The sequence below is a fragment of the Podarcis filfolensis genome (assembly GCF_964270895.1).
Source record: "Podarcis filfolensis genome assembly, chromosome: 7".
NCBI classification, from domain to species: domain Eukaryota; kingdom Metazoa; phylum Chordata; class Lepidosauria; order Squamata; family Lacertidae; genus Podarcis; species Podarcis filfolensis.
In genome coordinates, this window is record NC_139603.1 from 58709554 (window position 1) to 58734396 (window position 24843).

Genomic DNA, 24843 nt, shown 5'->3' on the forward strand with positions numbered 1-24843 from the left:
CATGTACAACACACTTTAATTGCTCTACAGACATTACCATAACAAGTTACTTCTTACTGATCTAATAAAATCAGAATGTGCTCAGCATTGTGGTTTACAAATACAATACAGATGTGTGTGTTTAATATACATTATTAATCTATGAATTGCAACAGGGCCCTAGTATATACATAGGGCATGCAATTTAACAAAATTATTTTTCAAGGTCAGGAACATGAAAACATAATTTTGAAAGAATGGGTTATAAATTTTAAAAAAAGCTAATAAATAAACTAGATTGGGATAGATATCTCCCACATTAATCAATCATTCGTCTGGCAATAACTTCCCAGAGTGTTTCAACATAAATGCTTTAAATTCATTAAAACAACAAAATACAACTATTTTGTACTTAATGTTCTGCTGTGTTTAGGTAATTTTGCTACTCTGAATATATTCATAAAGAAAAATGAGGTTTGAAATCTCTAAACCTAACATGGCTGCCCATCCAAGTGGGGGCAAAGAACAATGCTAAGAACAGGACAAAATTTATAAACATAATTTATTTATAATATATGTATGTGTATGTGTATGTATCTATATCTATTCTATATCTCAAAGGAAAGGGTAATAGATCAGAGCTAGAGCATATGCTTTGAATGAAAAAGCTTCAGGGTCTGAAAAGACTTGAGTATGAATTCCTGGAGACCTACTGTTAGCCAGTGTAGACAATATGGAGGAAGATGGATCAAATGAACTGACTCAGTATTAAGCATGTTCCTATATTATATAATATACATTCCAGTCTGGTTTCTCGTTCCAATTTTAACTACTATTTCCAGGACTACATTTCTTTGATTAGCTTATACCCTTTTCTCCTGCATCACAGAGCAGAATCCTATGATTATGAATAACCTCACTTTCCTACCTAGAGTCTCTGGAACAGCAATATTGCAAAATCCTTTTTTGTTGTTGTTGTTTTGACACTACCAAGAATCTATAGAAATAAATTTCTCACTGCTCTCCTAGATTCCCAAACTAAACTGCACTGACTCAAGCAATCTACAGGATAAAGATTTTTTTAAAAAGAAAAAGTCTTGTGCTTGAAATCCCTGTGTACACTTAACACAAGTACAATAGTGTACTTGTTGGTTGGTGTACTTGGTTGGTGTAATCAAATACTACAACCCAAGTCCTATTTTGCTATTCAGAACCATTAATTTCCAAATAATTACTGGGAACTGAAAGTTAAGGAAAACTACCATCCATTGTAAGTTTATTAGGATTTGTAGTTCAATGTGACTGTCTAATAAGGTATAAAGGTGCAAATCTCAGGTGAATGTTCAGTTTAAAAGGGGAAATACCAGTGTGACAGACCACATATTCTTTTCTTGAACATGGAAGTCAGGGTACAAAAACTATCAGTATGTGATTTTAAAATGTTCACTTCCTTTGTTCTGTGGGTAAGAAGTAGTTGAAAAACAGGAAAGTTCACTTATTGTACGTGTCTTGGCTTATTTTCCAGTTAAGCTGGAAAGCCACAATTGAAGACTTCTGTGAAAGAGGGTTTTTGTTTTCCCTCCCCTCTTCACAGAACATTAAAGCACACATAAGGATCTCTTAGAATTAAATCAGGTAGGCTTCCCCGCCCCCTAGAGAAAATAACTTTTCTGATCAGGATTGCAAAAATTCAAATACCATTAAGGTGGTTCAGACATAATGTTAAACCATTATTTGGAGGTACCTGAATGAGTTATCAAGGAGCCTTGGGTTAGCACTCTTCCTCCTTTTCTACCCTTGCACATGGCAATTCCCTACCTCCTTTCATCTGAACTAGCTAACTATGGTTTTTGTTGTCCTTCAAATCAGGATTTAACACTAGGATCTGGCAGTGAAATGGGAAAAGTGGAGAGTGGACAAACCAAAATTGCTCATTCATATAGTATCAAACCATGGTTTGATGTTACATCTGAACCATTTAATGTTACAACTTTTCTTAGCGTCTTTCATGTTATGCAGCAATTGATTTTTTAAAATAGTTTCAAATAATCATTCATGAAGCACTTGGCATTGACCACTTTGTGGTGCATGCCAGCTGCTAACGCTGCAAGAGGTGATTTGATTAGAGACACAAATCTGCAGAAGGCATCTCTCTTTGTAAACATTTGAAGAATATATCCAGCACTTCCACACTTTCTTTTTTAGCACAGCTGCTGGTCATTTTTTTGAATGAAATCTAAACATCTTTATTTAAGATAATACTTATATTGCAGAGAAATTGCTTTTGCCCTGCGCTCAGATGGCAGTATTTTGTTAATGAGAAAATGCACACACATCCCCTCCAGCCACATCTATTGCCATCATGATTGGTGTGAGAAATGTGAAATGTGAATCTCATGATCACCCCATGACTAGCATCCACAACATCAGTGTTATTTTTTTTGTTACGAACACATCAGTTTGTCAGATATATTTGTTATAACGCTATCTTTTTTTTTTTTAAAGTGAGCTATTTAGATCCATCTTAAAAGGTCTAAAAATATAATGCATCAAACCTGGACTTCTTCTTCTTCTTTTTTAAAATAATATTTATTAAAGTTTTAAGGGGTACAAAAAGAAAAAGTAAAAAAAATCATTTTAAACAAAAAACAAAACAACACATCACAATAGGTATGGCAGAATTACTATGGCAGAATTACTATGGCAGAATTACTGAAGAAGATAAAATGGTAATTTTGATCAGTGCCAAAATTACTACCCCTCCCCCCTTGACTTGTCACTGTAACTTCGTTGCTTTGCTTCTTTTCTTCCTCTCATTGAAACAGAGCTCTAACAGCAATAAAGGGACCCCTGACCATTAGGTCCAGTCATGACCGACTCTGGGGTTGCGGTGCTCATCTCGCTTTATTGGCCGAGGGAGCCGGCGTACAGTTTCTGGGTCATGTGGCCAGCATGACTAAGCTGCTTCTGGCGAACCAGAGCAGCACATGGAAACGCCATTTACCTTCCCACCGGAGTGGTACCTATTTATCTACTTGCACTTTGACGTGTTTTTGAACTGCTAGGTTGGCAGGAGCAGGCACCAAGCAACGGGAGCTCACCCTGTCGCAGGGATCGCACCTGATTTAAATGTGATGCTGGGTATATAAATGCAAATCACTCATGCAAGGTTACATGTGGCCAGCCTCTTATTTAAATCAAATGCCACTTTGTACATGTTCAGTATTAATACACTTGCACAGTGTACACCTGGGGAGCCCTGTTCACTAATGTTGCATTCACTGGTGGCTGTAACCCTAGCATTTCTTTTAAAATGAACACCCGATTTTGGGCAAACTGTACAATGCACATTCATGACACTTCTGAGCAAAAAGTTGTTGTCCTGAATTGGCCAATTCCTTTTTGCTCTGAGCTGCATTCTAATGAGCACATGAGGTTTTGTTTGCTGTTGCTTCTTTCATTCAGGGATGAATCAAATTTCACTCTAACACACTAAAGTTGCTTATAGTATGAGAAACTCATGCAGCACAGCAATCTGGCCAGGGAGCAACAAGGTAGAGTAGAGGACTGACTGCCAAATCCCAAAACTTGCTGCATCGAACCAGCCAGGGCATTGAAGTGCCCCCTGGCTCCTGCCGCCAGTTTTCATTATATAACTGGAATAGCAGAGAAGATCTAGGATCAAGCCCTTTAGGGGATCCCAAGCTGCCAGCATCCCACCTTATTTTGGAGAGTTCCACTGATAAGAAAACCACCAAATATGGCAGCTACAGTAGAGCCTCTCCAACTGGTAGCAAATGGAAGCCACCAAATGGAAGACTACACAATATCCTCATCACCAGCACCCCAGACATCAACATAAAGGGAGATCAGGATTGCACTGAGGGCAAAACAATATACAAAAAACGTACACCACCCTTTTGATGAGAAAGAAAAAAACTCCTCCAGCAAACACTGAAAAGTTTGATTGTGCTCCTAAACATTTATCTAGCCTTTGTAAAAACAGCACTTCATACTAAGAACAAGAGAAAAAGAGATTACGTTGACTAATGTTTTAAGGGTAGCGTGCAGTGCTTTATCACATCATCATTCTGAAGCATGTCAGAGATATACACATGAGCCCATTTATTTAATAGCAGGATAGCTTTGACATACATACATCAAAAGTTATTTATTCAGTTCTCTATAGATTAAAGTGCTTGATCTATCTTAAAGTATTGGAGGCAATTTCAGTGCCTTTTTTTCAATTAAAATATTTTTTTACACTGAGTCATACAGTGCAAGCACTCTTTTTTTTGGACATCTGCCATAGCAAACTCCCTTTCATAATCTAATACATAGTTCTTTGCTTTCACTCAACGTAAGTAATAGGGGCAACACATTCATTTCTTTACTAGTATATTATCAATTTAATTGGGGTGGGAAAGACTTCCTCACATCCCAAAGTCCAGTAGGGGAATTACGGGGCAGTAATGCTATTCAAGGGAAGAATTTTAGAATATTAGGAGAGGGTGATAGTTGGGTCTGGCACTGTGGTAGCAGCTGCAGCACTACTCATTCTGGTGCATTGGGATACTGTGAAAAGTCCTAGACTATGTGGGAGGAAACCATACTGCAGCTGTTCCCATACCAGTGTCAATCCTTGGAGAACAGGGGAAGCACTATAGCTCAGTGATAGAGGCTCTGTTTGCATGCAGAATGTCTCAGGTTCGGTCCATGGCATCTATATGTAGGAATGAGTCCTGCCTGAAACCCCAGAGAGCCGCATCCAGTCAGTTTGGATGATACTGAGCTAGACAGACCACTGGTCTGGCTCAGTATAAGGCAGCTTCATAGGTTGAAAACTGGACTAATGTAATGGGAAGAGCCATAGAATATGATCTTCCTGCATGATATGAGACTTCTTATGTCATAGGGCCCTTGCATTCAGTCATTTATGTGGTTAATCCAACAAATGTGGTTAATCCACACTTTCTAGTGCAAATAGCCCATCATTTATCCAACTGCAGAAAGGCCAATTAAAAAGGTGATGGGAAATTAAACTGGAAATTGCAGGATAGCAACCAAGTGCTGATGATGTCTTATAACCTCTGTGTGAACGTAATAGCATGAATGCTCAGCTGGGAAGCTCCCAGAGACAGTAATAAGAATCTTAAGGGTAACTCTGCAAATTAAGGCCAAAAGCCTAACTAGTCCAGCATGGTGTTTCTGACAGTGACCAAACAGATACCTATGGGAAGCAATCAAGAAGGATATGAGTGCAATAGCCATCTTCTGCTGTTGTTCCCCAGTGGCTGATATTCAAATCATGCAAATATTGGTTGGTTTGTTCGTTAATAAAATATAATTATCTAATTCCTCACTTCTAATTTATAAACAAGGTCAAATAACTGTAGGATAAAACCTTACTGACTGGGAAATAAGTAGTGGGACTTACTCCTGAGGAAACAAGCATGGGATTACACTGATAATTAGATCAAAGCAATTTATGATCTGACAATCTTGTATACTACTAATTTTGTTTTTGTGCCACCAGCACTGAAAACCTGGATGGGAACCATTAGACAGTTCTCCTACTTGACTTTTTACTTCACTACCACACCATACTATAGATTCTTTCTGCATAAACACATATAGACATTGACTGTCATGGTACTTACTCTCCCATATCTGTTAGCATAGGATCCTGTAAGCAAGGAATGGAAAATGATGATTGTCTCATCCAAATCCCAAATGAATACTCTCTGTAAAAAGATAACCAAATCAATGGGTCCCTCTGTAAAGTTGATAATTAGAACAGGAAAAAAAGCTTAGATCAATGGATGTACACGTGAACAAACTATTTTAAATGTTGTGCTATAACAAAGCTATCCTTTCTTACTATTTTAGAGAAACCCATACATTTCAGAACAACGTCAATAAAGTAATGTAACATCTCCACATTAACGACATACTTTTCTACTAAGAATTAACATTGGGAGGGTGACTGGTTTCCTATCCCTGCAGTAGATTTAGGGAGGCGCCCTTCCAGCAGGAAGCAGTAGAAGTGTTGCAGTGATGCCCTGGGTAGCTATTTCCTCTCAGCAAGCAGAGGACACAATCTAGGGGTGAGTAATTTTGAAGGGGATGGAAACTCCCTTGTGAGAAAGGTCAAAATATAAGACTGGGTAGGAGTGGAATTGTTTTTAGCTGGAGTTTATAATTTTGCTTTGCTTTTGAGGATTTTCATGTGCTGGAATTTGGTTTTATGCATCTCTTAGCCTAGTATGCTGTAATTTGCCCCAATGCTTCTGAAGAGATAAATAAATAAAATAGCTACTTCATATACAATACCTCTAGGTCGGAGTCAGGCGGTGGTGAAGGATTATTATTCCTTCTGCCTCGACCACGTGATTTGCCATCTGAGCTGCGACGCAACCTTTCTGCATCAGAATCTTTGATCGGTGTTGCTGGGCTGTGGATTGTACTGTACTCTGCTTCAGAAGAAAAAAATGCTTATATTTTAGTTTAGTTGTAGTTCTTTGATTTAGTTTCTCTTTAAGTATGATGCACTGAAATGGCCACACAAAGTTTTGGTGTACTTTTGTAATAGATTACCATATGTATTTATGTTACTAGTGGTACACTAATTCCTGGAAGTCAGAATTCTTCCTAACCCAAATATATACAACAATGAAGTCAACTGAAAATTCTCCTTTCCAATACTTGGAGGGGTTATTTCTTAAAAAACAAAACATCCTCCAGCTTCCAAGAATTCATAGAACATAAGCCGGCCAAAGTTAACCTAAAAGCTCACTGATTCCTGTAAACTTTGTTCTTTGCTCTCTCACATTCTTTGCTCTTGAAATTAGTTTAAAGATAGTTTAGAATTAGTTTAAAACTATGTCTTCTGTGGAGAACTTTCAGCTTAAATTTTGGAGTGTGGAGGAAGTAGGGCACCAGCATCTCTGATAAATATTATGGGGCAAAGAGAGTCAAATGGGGTGGGATAAAACTCACTGCTGAAGCTTCTCCCAGTGACTATCATCCAACGGCCACCATCCTCCCTAAGCCCTCTGGATTGATGCTTAGTGATGACTGGAACATCTGGGGATTATTATAGCTAAATATGGACTTGCAACTTGCAGTCAAGCTTTTCAGTGCAATCCAACTCAGAAGTCCCACTGCGTTCCGTGGCGTCTACTCCAAGTAAATGTACGCAGGGTTGCAGCTGGACTAAGCAATCCTAATCCTAAGCAAGTTCTTACACATCCTTTTTTGGCTGTGCCTGTTCCAGGCTGGTCCAATTAAGATGCCCTAAAACCAGAAGTTCTTTGGGGGATCTGCAGAGCTGTGGATACCCCTGAAACATCCCATTTCAGGACTTCCCACCAGCTACCATGGATGGTAGTTTCAGACCCACCTTGGCAACACTTCGGGTTCTTGCTGCAGTGGAGCCACCACTAGCAGCAGTGCCACCAGAGAAGCCATGGTGTGTCATGCTTACCCCACCTACCAGTCATGAACACTGGGATAGTCATGATGGCAAATATTAACTAAAGTTTGAGTAATGAGCTCAACATCTGAAAAGACTATAACACATCTTGTAATCTTTGTTTTTACTTTTTAATGCTGGTGCTTATAAATTATTTGAGGTGGTAACTATAAAAAACCTGTATTTAAAAACTCACTGCTGTCCACTTTCCCCTTGCTGAGCCAGTCCTTTCTTAATAAGTGCCACCATACATTCAGAATTCTTCTAAAAATACATTTCAAGTACCAAATTGTTGCCTATAGGTACAATCAAATCTATGCAATTACCTGCTGTAGGATCTGCAACTGCTTGACTTGTGATGCCAGATGGTGGTTCTTGAAGCTGGTATGTAGCATTGGAAGAAGGGGTTGTTGGACTGGTGTTGCTACTTGTCATATAATGCGAAGGATATGGAGAACTGTTATAATACTGTGCGTATTGACCTTGGCCAAAGCTGGGGTAAGAAGGATACTCCTGCCAGAGTTGAGAAAAAGGCTGTATTAGAGACTTTCCCATCAACATGCTGCTTACTTTTTGGTGTGTGTTCCAAAGTGGAAGTGGAAACAGATGCCTCAATTTCTCTGCCATCTTGGATTTTGCAGAGTAGGAAATCACAAACATTATTTATTTTGCATAAATAGGAAATTGAATTTTAGAAAAAACTATATCAGAATTGGGTCTAAATATTATCCTGATATTTTTTTTAAGGCAATAAAGATGGGCTGTTACAAGTAACACTAAGGTAAGCCTCAAAATTCTAAAGAACTTCAAGGTTTTGTGTAGAATTACAGATATGAGTTGTATTATCCTTCTCAAAACACACTTTTGGCACCCTGTCATTTAATAATTTTCATATATTTACCTGTTGCGAACTGTTAAATCCCGTAGAATTTGTAAGTGAATTGTTTCCAGCATATATTCCAGATGATGTAGTGAAACTGCTTCCTGAAACAGAACAAAAGAAGGAAGAAAGTTTATATAAATAGTCAATACAATGTCTCTAAAAAGAACAACACAACAAATCAACAGCGATAAAACAGAATTTTTCATATGCTGGTATAATAAGTAATCTCCTGTGTCATAGGCAAGACTATACTGTGAATGATGAATGATAAATCATTACTTCCAGGGTTCTAGATTGTGTGAAAGCTAAAAAGTTATTCAAATGGAATGTATTAAGAGTAGAATCAGAAGTCAAAATCACTTTGCTTCATTCTATTATGTTAGGTATAACATAAGAGCAAAGCTTAATCAGTAGAATCAATGGCACAGTTTTCACTATGTGTCACTTTCAGGGAAGTGCCACTTCAAACTACAGGTGGAAGGTTCCTATGTTAAGAATGCTTCCTCATATAAAAGACTCCCTCCACTATTGAAAATAGTGAAAACTAACATGCTGATTTTCTATGTGAAGAGAAAAAGCAACAAGAGGGTCTGGTGGCACTTGAAAACTAACATTTATTATGGCATAAAATTTCATAGACTAGAGTTTACTTCACAAGAAGGCTAAGGTGTTATGGATACACATACACACGTGTGTGTGTGTGTGTGTGTGTGTGTGTGTGTAATTCATTTCACATTGTGGTCTCTGTTTGAAGTTATTTTGTTCAAGGGAGGTGACCATCTATTTTTACTGGCTTATCAATTTCCAGGCTGTCTGTTATCATGTTTTGTGACTGACCCTTATTAATGACATAATTATCACCTCCTGTACATTCTATATTTCATCCCCCCCACCTGTTTACTATACCCCCTCCCAAACTATGTGTATCCGGATAACTCGTCAAGCACTGATGAAGTAAACTCTAGTCCATGTCATAATAAATAGGTTAATGTTATCTGATTTTACTGAAACAGACGAACACAGCTACTCCTTGGAAATATGTGGAGGAAGCTTTTTATTTGGATAAGCATTCAAATATGAGATCTCCCCCTACTGTCTTAAATAGTAATCCAGAGCAATATCTGCTTATGTAGTTATTCTGCTTATGTAGCCTTGTAAGTTTCAAATCAGTACAAAACTACATATATATTGTGGTACTAAAAAAATTACTTGGAAACCCCACTGATTTATTTGTTTATAAATAAATATTATTAAAATATGTCTCAATGTCACATTGTGTTTTTGGTTTTTTTTGGGGGGGGGAGGAAATGACACATATCCTGAAAGATACTGGGAACTCCAAACTTCTATTGCTGTTAACAAGACTTATACTTTGTAGTCCTTAAAAATGAAACCTTTTATTATTGCTATAATGTTTTTTTCCATGCTATAGAAACACAAAAGAAGTTTTCACCACAATCTATGAACCTTATGGGCTTCTCAATAATGGCACAGATAATTATAGTTCATTAAATGTTCTTGAGTATACAGCCTTAGGCAGCAGTTTTCTCTTTCCTTGAGAAGTTACTGTTGCCCCTGACACTACAAGAATTATTATATGACATTTCAAGTAGAAAGGCCATAGTCTAAATGTGCCTGGACACAGCAATACTCTCTCAACCTTAGCTGCCCAAAATGGACAGATGGGCACTCTGGTTTTAGTGCCTTTATCTACAAAGCTGAATTTCTAAAAGGGCAGCAACCTCCTTTTAGGCCCAAAAGCAAATGTGAACATATGGACACTTAATAGTGAAAGTGTACGGAGGAGGGGAGAGGGAATGGGGAATACAAAAAGCTGCAATTTCCAGGAGGCACTGAAGTAGCAAAGCACCCTCATAATCTGCCTTTTTAATTTATCATGATTACAGAATAGCTAATAACTAAGGTACCAAAAGGAGAACCAAGGAGAGGAACAATGGTCCAAATATATCTGAGAGAATGACGTTAAGATATGCTTGGAACTGTATCTAAGACACACACACACACACACACACACACACACACACACACACAAGCTGGAGTGTGGTAGAGGGATCCTTCAGATCCCAGCCACTTCCTAGGATAGAGATCTCTTTTGGTAGGGCTTTTTTGCAGCCGGCACCTCTCAGGTGGGCACCATCGCCGTTATAATAGAACAGGGGAGGCATTCATGGTGAGTTTCGGCACCAAAATAGCACTGCCTTTTGGCCCTTCCATAGGATTGTAATTAAATGATTTTGTAAAAAGTGATCCTCACTTTGAAAAGTCTAAAAAGGAAATCTAAACTACACAGTATATTAGAAATGTTCCTTCCTTAATTTTGTAAATACCATATAATGGGCTCCATATTGCGGGAGGTGCCTTAGATGAAGTATGAGATTTACCGCATAAACAACTTACATGGTAATCCTTTAGCTAAACTAGTCTACATTAACTAGTGTTCTCTCTAAATGCCGTAGAGAAAACAATAAAAAGTTATTTATACACTTGCTCATGAGCCATCCAGTTATACAGACACTTACTATGGATACCTCAAGACATCAGGTTGGATCCTGACAACCATAAGCAGAAACAAGCTGGCAGAAGGGGACTTTACAAACTTCCTCCCAGTGGCCCCCTCCACCCTGCCCGAAAAAGCTGGTCCTTGTGGTTGGGGACCCTCCAGAACAGAACAGGATGAGCAAATGAAAATTAACAGAAAGAGAGAATTAATGAATAGTGGGCTCACAGAAGGTGTCAATTCACCCCTTCCACAGCAGTCCTCTCATGTTCAATCTCACCCTGTTCTGAATGATCCTGCAACCCTCAGGACAGATTGCTTTTGAGCAGGGAGTGCAGAAGACTGCAGTGGGGAAAATCCCCTTCTGTGAGCTTTCTTCTGCTTGCAGTTCTCAGGATCCAACCCACTGCCTTTGGAGAAATCAGGACTAGTTGTATATGAAAAAACAGACACACGTTAACATTTTAGTAGAACAAAGAGATATTTCAATAGCAGGAAGAAGGGGTTTCAATTCCCAATTTTTCAAATACACATTACTTGCTTTTAGTAAAAACATTCACCTTTATATTAATATGGAAAATAAAAATAGATCAGTGCCTAAGCATTTAGGACATTATTTCGGGACAGTGATTAAAATAATTGTCGAATGTTGCTCAGCAAAGAGGTCTAATAGATATCCATATCCCTACTCCGAAGTAAACATGAGTGGGATCATGCTGACCAAGTAACCACTTTATGCAACATTTCTTAAGAATAAACATTTTATTGTTTGTGATTAATTGGATATGTACATAGAAGTACTCCTATATAGAATCTATTAATGTATAAATTTCACAGAAATGCAAGAAAAATATCTAACATCTAAAATAACACTTAAGCGGCAATCCTGTGTCTACTTACTTGGGGGTAAGCCCAACTGAACTTATTGGGACTTACGGCTAAGTAAACATGCTTAGGATTGTAAACTTGCCTTTCTTGCATATTGGCAGAAAGTTCACAAGAGCCAATGAAAACTGTTATTGCACCTAGGCCAGCATATTACAACAAACATTTCTTTCATCTTATGCCATTACTGACTCCTATGGAGAGCAAGTAGGGTCTCACAGACCATAACAAATGTGAAACAGGTTTCTGAAAACTGCTACGTAGACCACCCAAGGACATCAGCTTAGGAGTACTTAAAACATTCTTTAAAGTTTGCCACATTTTAATAAGGTATGTCATGCCACAAATGCACAGTGCTATTGTATCAGATGATATGCAGATCAACAAAAAAGAGTGTGCGCCACCATCTAACCCTATGAACTATAAAATTATACAAAAATCATTTTTGCACCTTTGCAAATTAAAAGTACATTTTATAAATAAGTAATCATGTTGAAACAATTGGCTTGTGAGTAATGCTAGGACCACAACACTGTGCATGTAAGAATTTCAGAACACTTTTGACAAAATACCCCACCAAAGACTCCTGAGTAAGCTTAGCAGTCATGGGATAAGAACAGAAGTCTTTTTGTTTGTTAAAAACAGCAACTGGTTAAAAACAGGAAGCAGAGAGTAAGAATAAATGGGAAGTTCTTTCAGTGTTTTTGTTGGCATCCATCTGTCTTGAGATAAAATGGAGGGCACCTCTGGGGGTGAAGTCAAACTGCTGTGTTATAAGCACCAAAGTGACCTCCCCAGGATGCAAACCTGAGCAGTGTGTATGGATATCCTCACAAAACCTCTCTCTCGGCTTTGCTGATGAGGTCCAAAGGAAAGCAGAGCAATACATTTGGCACGAGCGTGGCTGCAGAAGCTGCCAGAAAGAGGTGTACAAGGCACCATCCAACCGTCTCAGGGACTCCTGTTAGGGTTTACTCCTTGGCCTTTTCTTCTCCCGAAGGTATCCCGCAAGGCAGTGGAGGTTTTGGTACAGAGTTCTCCTTCTCCTAGATGGGCTACGTTCCCAGGTTGGTGAGCCCCACCTGCCCCTCACTTCCCTCTACAGCGCATGCAGAAACCACCTTCAAAACTTTTAGACTCACTATTGGTCTTTTGTGCTCAACCCATTGGAGCCACATGCAGGGGAAGTCCCTAACTTACTGAGGGTTTGACACCCATTAATTTTTTTAGGACAACAAAACTGTAACATTAAAAAACAAAATAAAAACAGAATATACATTACAGGGTCCAGAGCTAGCTTTCCATACTTAAGACCAAGGCTGCATGCCAGCAACAGGCGGAGCTAAAACCAAGGATGGGCAAAGCCGGAGCAAAAGTGTTTTGCATTAACTTATCCACAATAAAGAAAGCTATTTCAGTTTTCACCATCACAACCTCAGATTAGAATTATCAATCCTATGCAGAAGTGAGACCCACTGTACCATTTCAGATTGTACAAATCAGTATTCATGGATAAGAAAGAAGCAAATGCCATTTTCAAACTATTTTACTACAGCTACCAACATATGCAACTTCCCTATAGTCCTCAACTTATACTAATTAGGAGAAGATAAGGCACATCTTTGAACCCTTTGAACCTCTGTGAAAATCGCTCTTTGGTGATTTGTGAAAACTCAGAAGGATGCAAAAGTGCTTGTGCATTTAGAATATGAAAAATGTAGGATGCAGGAATCACGGCCCTGATTCTGCTGCTTTTGCTCTCAGCAATGTTGCTGCTAACCATATTTGAATTGTTATATGATAAGGCCACTATTCCAAAAGAAGAAGAAGACGAAATTAAGGAACATTTAAAAATGAGGCTGAAGCAGCTGCCAGATCCTACAAAAGAAGATGTGACTCAGACATAATTCCAATTTTTTTAAAAAATAATAATAATCAGTTGAAAGAAATCTTATTCTTTCTGTTGAAAACTTGGTGGTAATGTGTCTTAATCTAGACCTTATGTCAGATCATCACCTCTGCCATTCTAAGTTTGCTGTCAGTTCTAAAGGTAAATGTTTCCTTTGCTTACTGGCTAAGGACTAGATCAATACATCCTAAAAGCTATTCTGCATCAACGAAGTCTGATACAGTTAAGACATTAAGGCTTCTCTGCTTCATAACATCTGTTCTAAGGTTTCCAAGGGATTCAACATGCATAGCTCCCACTGACCCAGTCTAAAATTAGAGATCATGTTTCTGGTTAGTTTTGAATCCTTTTCTCTATTCCTAAGGAGAACTGGATTCCATAAGTACCAACACAAAGAAATATACAATATATTAGGCATTATGTATAACATCAAGTAAACATTTAAATTACTTTGGGGAAGAAACCACAACTGATAGCATCTAATACTTATAGAACTTCCAAATTATACTGCCAACATTACCTAAATAATTCTGACAAGTTAACTTGTAGGGAATGTCATCTTAAATTTACAGACAAAGAAAACACACCTAAGGGATGAAATTATGTCAGTTTATATTTGTATTCTTGACACCATTTTTCACACTGCTCTGTTTTCTATCACAGCTGAGAACTATGCTGCAAGAAATGGAATTTTACAATAAAGGTCATTGTAATGTTGGAATCACATAATAAAATAGCCATGTTTAAAATGCTTATGTTGATGAAACCTTTAAAACTTGGGTTTGAATTAAAAATGCTAATTTATTATCAACAATGCAAAATTGCATTTAAAATCTATCTAGTTTTGCACATTATATACACTGCTATCATCTTCATTTGGCTACCTGCATTTTCAATTATTATTATTTTTTTTAGAAACCCACAAAACCAGAACAACATGTGAAAAGCAAACGAATTCTAATTACTTTATACAGACCTTGCATCTGGTAACTGTATGGAGCCTGTCCTGGCTGGGGAGTGCTAAAACTTGCACCATAGCTCAGAAAGCCTGTCTGTCCAGGTGACTGTGTTTGTGATAATCCGCCTTCTGTCTTGATGCCTGCCCACAATGCACCTAAATCAGTTAGTGATAGCAAAGCTAGTTGTTCATATTTTAACAGAGGGCATTAAATAAAATCACACAAGTATTCATGTAAGTATGCAAAAGGACACCAACCCATAATCTAGTTAAGCTGCACTGTCTGAACTGACACAACCTTTCTAATTTAAATTCTTGTTTAATTTAAATCTCACATGAGCATACTGTAGATTCACCTATTTAGCAACCGTTACATTATCAGTTTAGAAATGGTGGGCTGTATGAAGGAAAAGTGACAGTTTTAGCTTAAAATTGTGAAATTATAGATGTTTAAAGCACATTTGATACTATTATACATTTTTTGTTTTCTGCTCATTCAGAAAGACATTAGAAAACTTGTTTTATTAATATAAGTATTTCTTTCTTCTATAGCTTTTTACATGCAAGAGCTTAATAATTAAAGAGGGTCAGAATATCAATAGGGAATTTCATATTTACAAAGTCCAGCGTGTGAGTTAAAACTTTCTTAGCTACCAAAGTTGACAAGTTTTACAGTGCAATCCTGTATATGAATTCATGGTAACTGGGCAACTGCCTATACAGGATTTCCACCACCTGGGTCCCAACGCTTTAGTTGGTTTAGTTACCAGGGGCCAACGTTAACACATACAGTAAGCACCTTTTACAACTCAATAGTTTTAAGATTTTTCCTAGACATTTTAAAACAGGGCTGAGAGTGGGAAAATTATCGCTTTTTAAATTATTGCTTGGGCCTATAGGCACATATCCATTATTAACTGCAAAAGGGATACAGCCTTTTTGCCATGTAAACGATACAGATCCCACACCTTTGAGATGTCTCTTCAGACTGGAGTAACATTATATAGTCTTTTTTATTTCTTTTCTTATTGAATTTCATCAAAATTCAAACATCTACAACCCTGAAAATGATTTCATTAAATAAATACAATCCAGAAAAATAGAATGTATTTAGCCTGATAAACAGATAGAGACAAAAATAACATTTTGCAGCCTGCCATATGCATTGGCACCTCTGGTTTGCATCCACACCATAATAGGCCATTATTTTATGTTGTGTTGGAAAAGGGTATTGCCTGCAGCCCAGCTGTACAGGTAAGCTTTGACTGCTGCAGAGAATCAGTGACATTCGGCAATGCAACTGAAGCTCAGACCCGGGTTTCTGAAGTGAGGCAAGACGCATGCAGGTGGTGACAGGAAGACCAACAAATCTGTTGGAGCTAATCTGGTGATTTGGCATACAAAATAAAATCACCATGTGGATTATGCACTTGCAATTTTAGATATGACAAAGCTGAATGTAGACCATGTATTGGTGTGTAAGCTGCTTCTCCTTTTTAAAAACCCTCAATTATTTTTCCACTGCAAATCATCCACTCTCAAGGGTGCATTGAAAAGGAGAAGCAAGTGTCATGATAACATTGCAAGCAGCTGGGGAGGAAAATTTCATTCCCCACGTGGCAGCTATATTGTGAAAAAGCAATCCTAACTCTTTTAAACCTCTTCTCTGCATTAAGAGGGAAAACTCGTGAATGGTATGATGGTAGTGATGGGAATTATGCTGATGCATGAATATATGTATGTTAATATGTGTATTTAACCTAATTCAAATAAATAATAAACTTCCAACAGCATGTCTGATAAAGAAGCAGTAACTGAAAACCATCCTGCAATGGGGGAAATCTGCATTTTTAAGTCTTTTTAACAGTTTTGCTGAAGCATTAGAGCCAAGAAAGTCTTAGCAACCAGCTGTCGGTGGCAATCATCTCCACCAACCAAGCTCTGTTACAAACATTATTTCTCCATTCTCTCATTGTACAATATAATAAAAAGCCTTTGCCAGAGTGTTCCATAAAAGCGTTCCACAGAGTAAATTAATCAGTGTTCAATTAAAAATTCAGTTCTGATTTGTTATTACAGCTATATTTGTGATGTATTACACCATACTGAATCGTTATCAAGCATATATAAATATATCAAAAGGAGTTTTTAAAATTTTGCTGTTCAGAAAAAAGGGGGGAAAGAAACACAAAAACAGACCAACTGGCAATATTACAAAAAAAGGATATAAACCCTAAAACAGGAATGTAAACTGTTTTAACATAACAAAGTAGCAACAAATAACCAAACTGCATTGTGATCAATTTTCCTATTCTAACAGTTTAAGAATAAATTTCAATTATTTAAAAAAAATGTATTTTAAAAAAATCAGTTCTAACACTACAGGAATAAACTACAAGTGGCCAAAGTTTTAATTTTTACTTTCATTTAAAAATAGACTTGAAAGTATAATCCTGATAGTCACTTTACTAAGATGAAGTTTAAAACAGGTCACAAGATTATATTTGCTAGATTTAAGCAAATACAAAAGAAATGAATTTGTAAATGCCAGTTAAAGAAAACATAACCCATTATTTCCCGAGTTTCAGTCAATTTAATTTGTTGGTTAAGATGGCAATCCTGGTCACACTTTATTAGAGAATAAACCCCAGTGGACTTATTTTCCGTTATATAGGGAGATAGTATAGTTCAGAAGTCCTCAATGGTGAGCTCAACAGTGGGGATCACCAAAACTTTTAGGGCAACGTGCTTCCAGTTGAGATGAGCCAGTGCCCTTCTCAGTCAACATATAGGGAGAGAAAGTGTAAAGCCTTTTTATATGAGGCAGTACTTTTGGATATATTATTATGATGTTCTTTGGCTCCTGTTTCAATTGTTGAGTACTTCTTGGTTTATTAACGGTTGTTTTAAATAAAATTGTGGGTTGCTTTTATTGGGTATGTTTAATAGCTGCCTTGGAAATCTAGTAGTAGTAGTAGTAGTAGTATACCGTCCTTCATCTGTAGATTCCAGGGCGGTTCATAACACAAAAATACAAGATAAAAAACACAAAATATATAATAAAACGGGAACAAAAACAAACCAATACCACCCCGCAACCCACAACACATTTAAAAGGGCACCTGATGTTAATGGGACTTAAGTTTGGTTGAATTATTCTTTCTATATTTCATAAGAAATACTTTAATAAGTAAAATGCAGCAAGGGCGTCTACATGCACCATGCATGCTGGGAGCGTCTTTAACATTCTTAATGCTCCATAAAGAAAATGTGCACTGATCTTTCTGTTTTTTACACAAACCATAGATATAACTTGGTTCTTGTCATAGGACATTCAAGTACCTAATATAGCAACATATACCCACAGACTAGGAACCAAATGACCCTCCTTGCTCTGTTACTCCATTGGAGGCATCTGACAACAGAGGGGGAGGGGGAAATTTTCAGGAGCATGCTGAAAATCCATTCTACTGGGTTTGCATATCCTCCAGAACAGATTTTTGTGGGACACTGGGGACTGCTGATGGGACAACGAATTTTTAAAAAATAACCTCCCCTCTTCTACTAGCAGATACTTCCCTCTGGATCAAAAACTCTTGTGTTTCTGCAAGGACATTAGTTGGAAATAGCGCATAGCAAGAAAGTGGGAGACATGGGGATGTGAAAGTTAAGATGCTGCTAAATACTGAGGAGTGTGATTCCAAAATCATGGAACAATGCTCTACTTCTTTTCAGGCCTCAGTGGTTTTGCAACATACTTGTACTTAAGCTACTAAAATGTGGTATTCTGTCACTAAGTAACGCTGCACTCATCAGCAAAGCGACTTCACAGCCCAATACACAACTGTTTGTCACCATCTCCCCAAAAACTTTACTCACCATATGATGGGATTCCATAGGGCTGACCAGGCTGTGGGTACGTTGAATAACCTGTGGCTTGTTGCATCCCTGTGGTAAACTGCGTCTGCCCATATGCAGCCATCGTTTGTGAAGGAGTAGGAAGAATATGCGGGTATGGTCTGCTGTTCGTTGCAAAAATGACAGAAAACAGGAAAGCCTTTGTATTAGATAGAAACATGCAAACGTTTTGGTTAAGCTGCATGACAGAATGTAAATTCCTTGGCCACTGTGCAAAACAAATTAATTAATTAAACAATTTTCTACGTCTAAAGATACATTTGTAGTTATTCTAAAGTACAACCTCTCTCAAGGGTAAACTGATTTCAATTATGATTTTGCAGATGGATTCAATTATAATTATAAATGAGGTTTAACTCCACTTTTTTTCTTTTTCTTTTTTTTAAACGTAACAGACATCTTACTTGGACGGGTATATCTGTGGTGGGGAAAACTGGTGAGTTTGTCTTGGGCTGAAGCCACTGCTTCCAATTGCTGTACGGAGGAGAAAAGAAAGCACATGGAAGTGTAAACACACACATCTAACCTAAATATTATTTCTGTTAAAGGAACTTTAGAAATTTAATGAAGTTTAATAAAATTAAAACAGCGCCAAGTAATACTTTACTAGATCCAGGCTAGCACAACAATTCTCAACATCTTTATTGCAAATTAGGCTTTTGCAATTGCTCTTAAGGGACCGTTTTAAAAATATGTCACACTTTAAGGCCTTTTTAACACACCCTGTCATATTTCTAGCCATTTAATTAACTCTCCACTTTTCTCACAATTTTGCACTTGAATTAAATGAATTACTCCATGCATGGTTCTTAAATTTAAATGCTGTAAAATGTCAGCATTTTTATACAAGGGTGGCATTTTAGTGAGTCAGATATTCTTCAAACCCACAATCATACTTCCATTTTTCCTTCCCAAGAACTATAGCCACTACTGAAAACAGCTATTTAGCACATGGTAGTGAGGAATGAAACAAATGCCAATAAGAGAGCAATTCCTCTTCAGTGTTTTATTATTTATTCCTTCCAATGACTGTGTGTGACTTATGAAGCTGCTTTACACAGAGTCAGACCACTAGTCCATCCAACTTAGTATTATCTGCACTGACTAGCCGTAGCTTTACAGACAAGGGACTTCCCCATTCAACCTAGATATGCTACCGATCAGACTCAAAACCTTTTCATCGCAAAGCATGTTTTCAAGCACAGTGATGGCTGAAGACATTCACGCTGCTATAGAACCAAAAAGGAAGCATTCCTTGTTGGATTTTCTCAGCTAGAATCTTGGGAAAAAAATGACAGTGTACCAATACTGAGATTGTAAAACTGACATATCAAACTTGAAACTTTGCATAATATTTTGTGACATTTTGGTTGGCCTTCAAAAAGTATTGAAGGCAGGCATAGTGGGCAGCATCCAGCTAAGTGCTCCTCAGAAAAGACTCACTAAAATTAAAGGCCTAATTTACTCATGTCCATTAATTTAATAGATCTACTCTGAGTAGGACTAACATGGAATGCAACCCATTTTTTTCAGCAGTAAAACTGCTGAAGCACCTTCACTGTTCAAATATACATTTCTTTTTCTTTGTCAAGATTGGGGCAGTGTTAAGTTTGCAGCAGTAGCTGGCTATGAACAGTGCAGATTGACTGTTACCTCCTGCTGCAATAACCGGGACAGCTTTGCACTTAAAAAAATAGGTTCTCACCACAGCTGATAAACTTTTGTCTTCACACAAACTTAGATTTTTTGAGGCAAAGCTATCTGCTTTACATATGCCAACTAAAATGTGGGCTTGGACTACACTGAGACTAAAGGGTGCCCAGTAAATGTCACCAGTAACAGCTCTGTATTTCAGCTAAGAAGAAAATATTGCTAGACCAAACTGAGGCTGCTAGACTCACCTGGAACTGGAGCCCCATTGGACTCAGCAGAACTTACTTCTGAGTAGACGTGTATAGAATTTCACTATTAATTTCAAAATAGACTTGGCAGCTAATAAGTGGCAACTGCTGCCAATAAGGGGAATACACACATGAAAATCCACAGAATGTATGGTTGTCTTTACTCAGAAACAATTTCCTAATTAAATATCTGAAACATATATGGGTATCATATTTACACATGGCAAATGCTTCCTTACCTGATCCTGAAAAACTGTCTAAAGACCCGTCTGCTGTTGTAGTAGCAATCTCACTGCTGCTCATTGGCTCTGTTTTAACTAAAATATAAATAAAGTGTGTTTTATGTTCACTATGACTGCAATCCAGGCAAATTTCCCTGACAGTCAGTAAAACTGAACTCAGTGGGGCTTACTTCTGAGTAGACATGCACAGAATTTCATACTTGTGCACAAACACTCATGCATACGTGCAACACACTCGTACACTAATTGCTTATGTTCATATATACTAATGCAGCACTAATTCTAAGAAACACAAAGCTTATTTTGTACATTTATTTTCTATAAACATATTAGACACAAAAATATGTACATCTGTCCGAAATGAGTAAAAACCATTACAACAGAATTGTTTATTGCCTTTCTAGCAAGTCTCTGAGGTGATCTACATAATGCCAAAAAGTTACTGTCAGGTCAGTACAATATTAGGCTGCAATCCTACAGCATTTACTTGGGAGCAAGTCCAATTGAACTTGGGTAGATGGGAACAGAATTCTGCTGTTACTAAACCAATTATATAATTTAGTGCACAGGCGGCGACCATTTTGCACAGGGGTTCTGTTCCTGGTGTAGGCGGAGCATGCATAACCCCAATTCACCCCCATTCTGCCCTGCCCCCCCATTCTGTCCTCTTCTGGTTCCAAAACGACCTGCATGTAGGTAGTGCAAAATGGTCGCCGCCTGTACTTTATTCTAACTTTTTACACCTAATCTTTCTAACTTTCAGGACATTTCATGATACAGTAACAAACACACAGACACTGCAGTACTCTTAGTTATTTTACATTCTGCTAAACTATACATTTACAGGTATCTTTAATATTCCAAGTTTTGTACATTTCAAAGGAAGCTGCCTTGCACTGAGCAAGACTATTGTACACATTAGCAGGAGCTCTCCTAGTTTCAGACAGTTTCCCCCAGTCCTACCTGGAGATCACAGGTATTAAATCTGTATCATTTTACATGCAACCACAGTGCCCCTTGCAACTGTAGTCTACCTTATGTTTCTTAACTAGGATAGTGGCGGATGCATAGTTGGTCTTGCAACAGGAGTGGAAGATTGGGCTTAATTAGCTGTTGCAGGGATTCCCCCCAACTCTCTGGAGCAAATCTGGGAAGAGTGTGGGGCATAAGCAATGCCCTGTAACTAGAGAGGATTCCCAGAATTTGATTAGCATAAGCTGAGTGTGGGTTAGTACGGCTCATGAGTAAACTAAAGCCCTTATAATAAAGTAAAACATGAATTTATTTATGGAATCAGAAATTTACAGGCACTTGATAAATTAGAATGATCATTATTAATACTGATTTATTAATAATCTTCTAGACATTATAAAACCATTTACACTTGAGATAATTAAAAACACAAAAACAGCAAATGCATTTAAAACAAAACTAAAATACAACGAAACAGACACTTGTAGTAAAATTTATCCAGCTGTGAAAGCCTATGGGAACAAACATGTCTTCAATTGTTTTGGAAAGTGCAGATAGTGGGTGGTGTCTGTCATATTTTGTAAGGAATGCTATTCCACAGAACAGGGGCAGTGACACTGAAAGCCTTGCTCTCAGTTACTGTGGAACAGGCTTCTCAGATTTTCGGAACTTGCAGGAGGAAATCTCCCACAGACTACAGCGACATACAGGGTTTATAAGCAATAAGGAAGTTTCTCAAGTAACCTGGGTCCTGAGCTGTATTGAGCCTTATGTTAGCAATCAACACCTTGAAGTTGGCCGAGTAGTAGATCGGCTGCCAGTGCAAATCCTGCAAGCAGCTTCCAGACTAACCCCAAGGGTTGCACCAGCAGAAGGCATTACAGTAATCAAACTGTAAGGTTCCCAATGCATGCACAACCGTGGTCAAGCCAATCTTGATCCAAGAATGTCCATAGCTGTCTTACCAATTAAAGTTGGTAAAAGGCATTCCTAGCCACTGAGGACACCTGCACCCCCAGTGACAGAGCTGGATCCAGGAACATCCCCAAACTATATAGGCGCCTGCTTCTTCAGTGAGAGCACAACCTCATCTAGGACAGGCAACGTATCAACTACTCTGACCTGGGAGTCACTCACCCACCAAGGCTCCATCTTCCCAGGATTCATGACAGTCCAGGAGGAACAGCAACAACATCACACTCCTCCTGTCTCTCTCCTGAGAGAGGTCATCCAGTAGGGTGACCAAGGAATGCCCAGTTCTGAACCTGGGTCTGAAGACAGATTGTAATGGGTCAACCCTCTCATGTTTCTTGTCCAAAAAGGGTATTAAAAACTGGGTAGTTGTAAAATACCACTGGGTACCGGGTGTTCCCCCCCCATGAATGACCACACAATCACCTCCACAGTGGCTAGCACCACCCTATCATGAAGTTGCATACATCACACACTGAACCCACCCAGCCATGTTTCCCTAGCTAGCTTCAATCAGGCTGCAAAAACTGAAACTGCTCCCACTAAACATGGCTTGATGGAGTATTGGCATCTCACATGCTATGGAGACGAATGGCACTGTCCTCAGGCAGGTCACAAAGGGTCTCTGAGGTACCCTGGGCTCCATCCACCAATATGGGTGTCAATAGCCCATGAACCACATATTCACTAGTTCCGCTTGCTGACTTTTAGAGGACCCAGTGGAATCAATGATGTAGGTCTTCTTCGTTGTTTTCACCCCCATTCAGTAAGCACAATAGGGTGTTCTCACATGTTTGGTTATCTTTGCAGTGGGACTTCCACCACCTGCACTCTAGCCATCGCCTGGTCTTTTTCATCACATGCAGCTCCCCAGTATACCAGGGAGCTGAATATGCTCCACAGTGTTGGAGAGAATGCTCAAGATCTATCATATCTACAACCTTCTGCATCTTGTCATTCCATAACAAAATAAGGTCTTCTGCAGGATTGCCAGTTCTATTCACCAGAAAATTTCACAGGAATCCATTGCGGTCCACAAGTCTCCGGGGACAGACCATAATAATGGGTCCCACACCCCTACAGGGGCAGTTGGTACTATTAGCCCAAACTGCACCAGGTTGGAAGGACGAGCAGTTCAAAAAGCAACCATGACAAAGTTCATACATAGCCAGGTATTATAGCTGGCAGACTATTTTATTTCATTTGGTTACAAATAGTACAAAAATCCTAAAGCCAACTTGAAAACACTTTTAATTATCACTATACCACACTAGCACCTCTCCTCAACCAATATCCAAAGAGGTTTTCCTAATTTAAAGCTTCCCTTGTGGGTAAAAGTTTGTGTTTCTATTGGCTGAGTGTGTTATGCAATGCTAGTGAGAACTGAGAAAACCAGGCCAATGGGGATAATAATTTAAACCTTCAACTTTATGCCACACATTATATGATCCCAGCCCTTTAGACCTGAAGCACCTGTGATACATTAACCCATTCACATCACCTGTTAACTGGATATTTCTGACACAGTGGAGTGGGAAAGGTGTGAGACTTCAAATCATGCATTCTCAGTGTTTCCCAAACTTGGATCTCCAGCTGTTTTTGGACTTCAATTCCCATCATCCTTGATCCCTGGTCCTGATAGTTCGGGATGATAGGAGTTGTAGTCCAAAAACAGCTGGAGACCCACATTTGGGAAACACTGCACGACTACTGGGAATGATACTAGAAGTTTGCACACTACAGTCTGCAAAGATGAAACTGGGTTTTCATACAGTCAGTTTGTCCTAATTTTTTCATAAGGCCTGATGCGCAAAAGACCACCAAGGCCATCAGGAAGAAAATAGCACTCAGCAGGGCATACACAGCAGCTATGCTGTAAGGGCTTCGCCTTCTCAGATTGCTCCATACCCACACATTATATTAAAACATTGCCAAAGTGCAGATAAGCAATTCTGCATTGTAACCTATTGCAGGTGTAAGAGTTTTGGAGGGTCCCCAAAACCTGGCAGTAAAATACACTCCCGAAGGAGCTCCAAGCTTAAAAACAAATAGATATTTTAAGTGTGGAAAAGAAGAGTTTTGACATACACCCTCTTTTCTCAAACAAATGCCTCAGAATGCAGTGAATGTGCTTAAAACCACTTCTACCACATTTTAGAAACCACACTATCCAAGTAAGCTGAAACTCTACTCAAGCAATGCTGGAATTCGGTCCAGCCTTGAATACATTTT

At 38.4% G+C, this 24843-nt stretch overlaps 1 protein-coding gene across 22 annotated transcripts in view; it reads right to left on the reverse strand.

The window, feature by feature from the left end:
• EYA1 (EYA transcriptional coactivator and phosphatase 1) overlaps nucleotides 1-24843 on the reverse strand; it is an 83283-nt gene that overhangs the window by 36751 nt on the left and 21689 nt on the right. For 8 of the 22 annotated variants that reach the window (XM_083623309.1, XM_083623303.1, XM_083623319.1 and 5 more), the window contains 8 exons: nucleotides 20665-20742; nucleotides 18929-18998; nucleotides 18486-18628; nucleotides 14625-14762; nucleotides 8355-8437; nucleotides 7780-7966; nucleotides 6313-6455; nucleotides 5640-5723 (listed from right to left, as the gene is read on the reverse strand). In XM_083623309.1, the coding sequence (XP_083479435.1) occupies nucleotides 5640-5723; nucleotides 6313-6455; nucleotides 7780-7966; nucleotides 8355-8437; nucleotides 14625-14762; nucleotides 18486-18628; nucleotides 18929-18998; nucleotides 20665-20742 (926 nt within the window). The remainder of the gene's footprint in view (nucleotides 1-5639; nucleotides 5724-6312; nucleotides 6456-7779; nucleotides 7967-8354; nucleotides 8438-14624; nucleotides 14763-18485; nucleotides 18629-18928; nucleotides 18999-20664; nucleotides 20743-24843) is intronic. The other 14 variants (XM_083623311.1, XM_083623312.1, XM_083623317.1 and 11 more) reach the window with 3 other exon arrangements.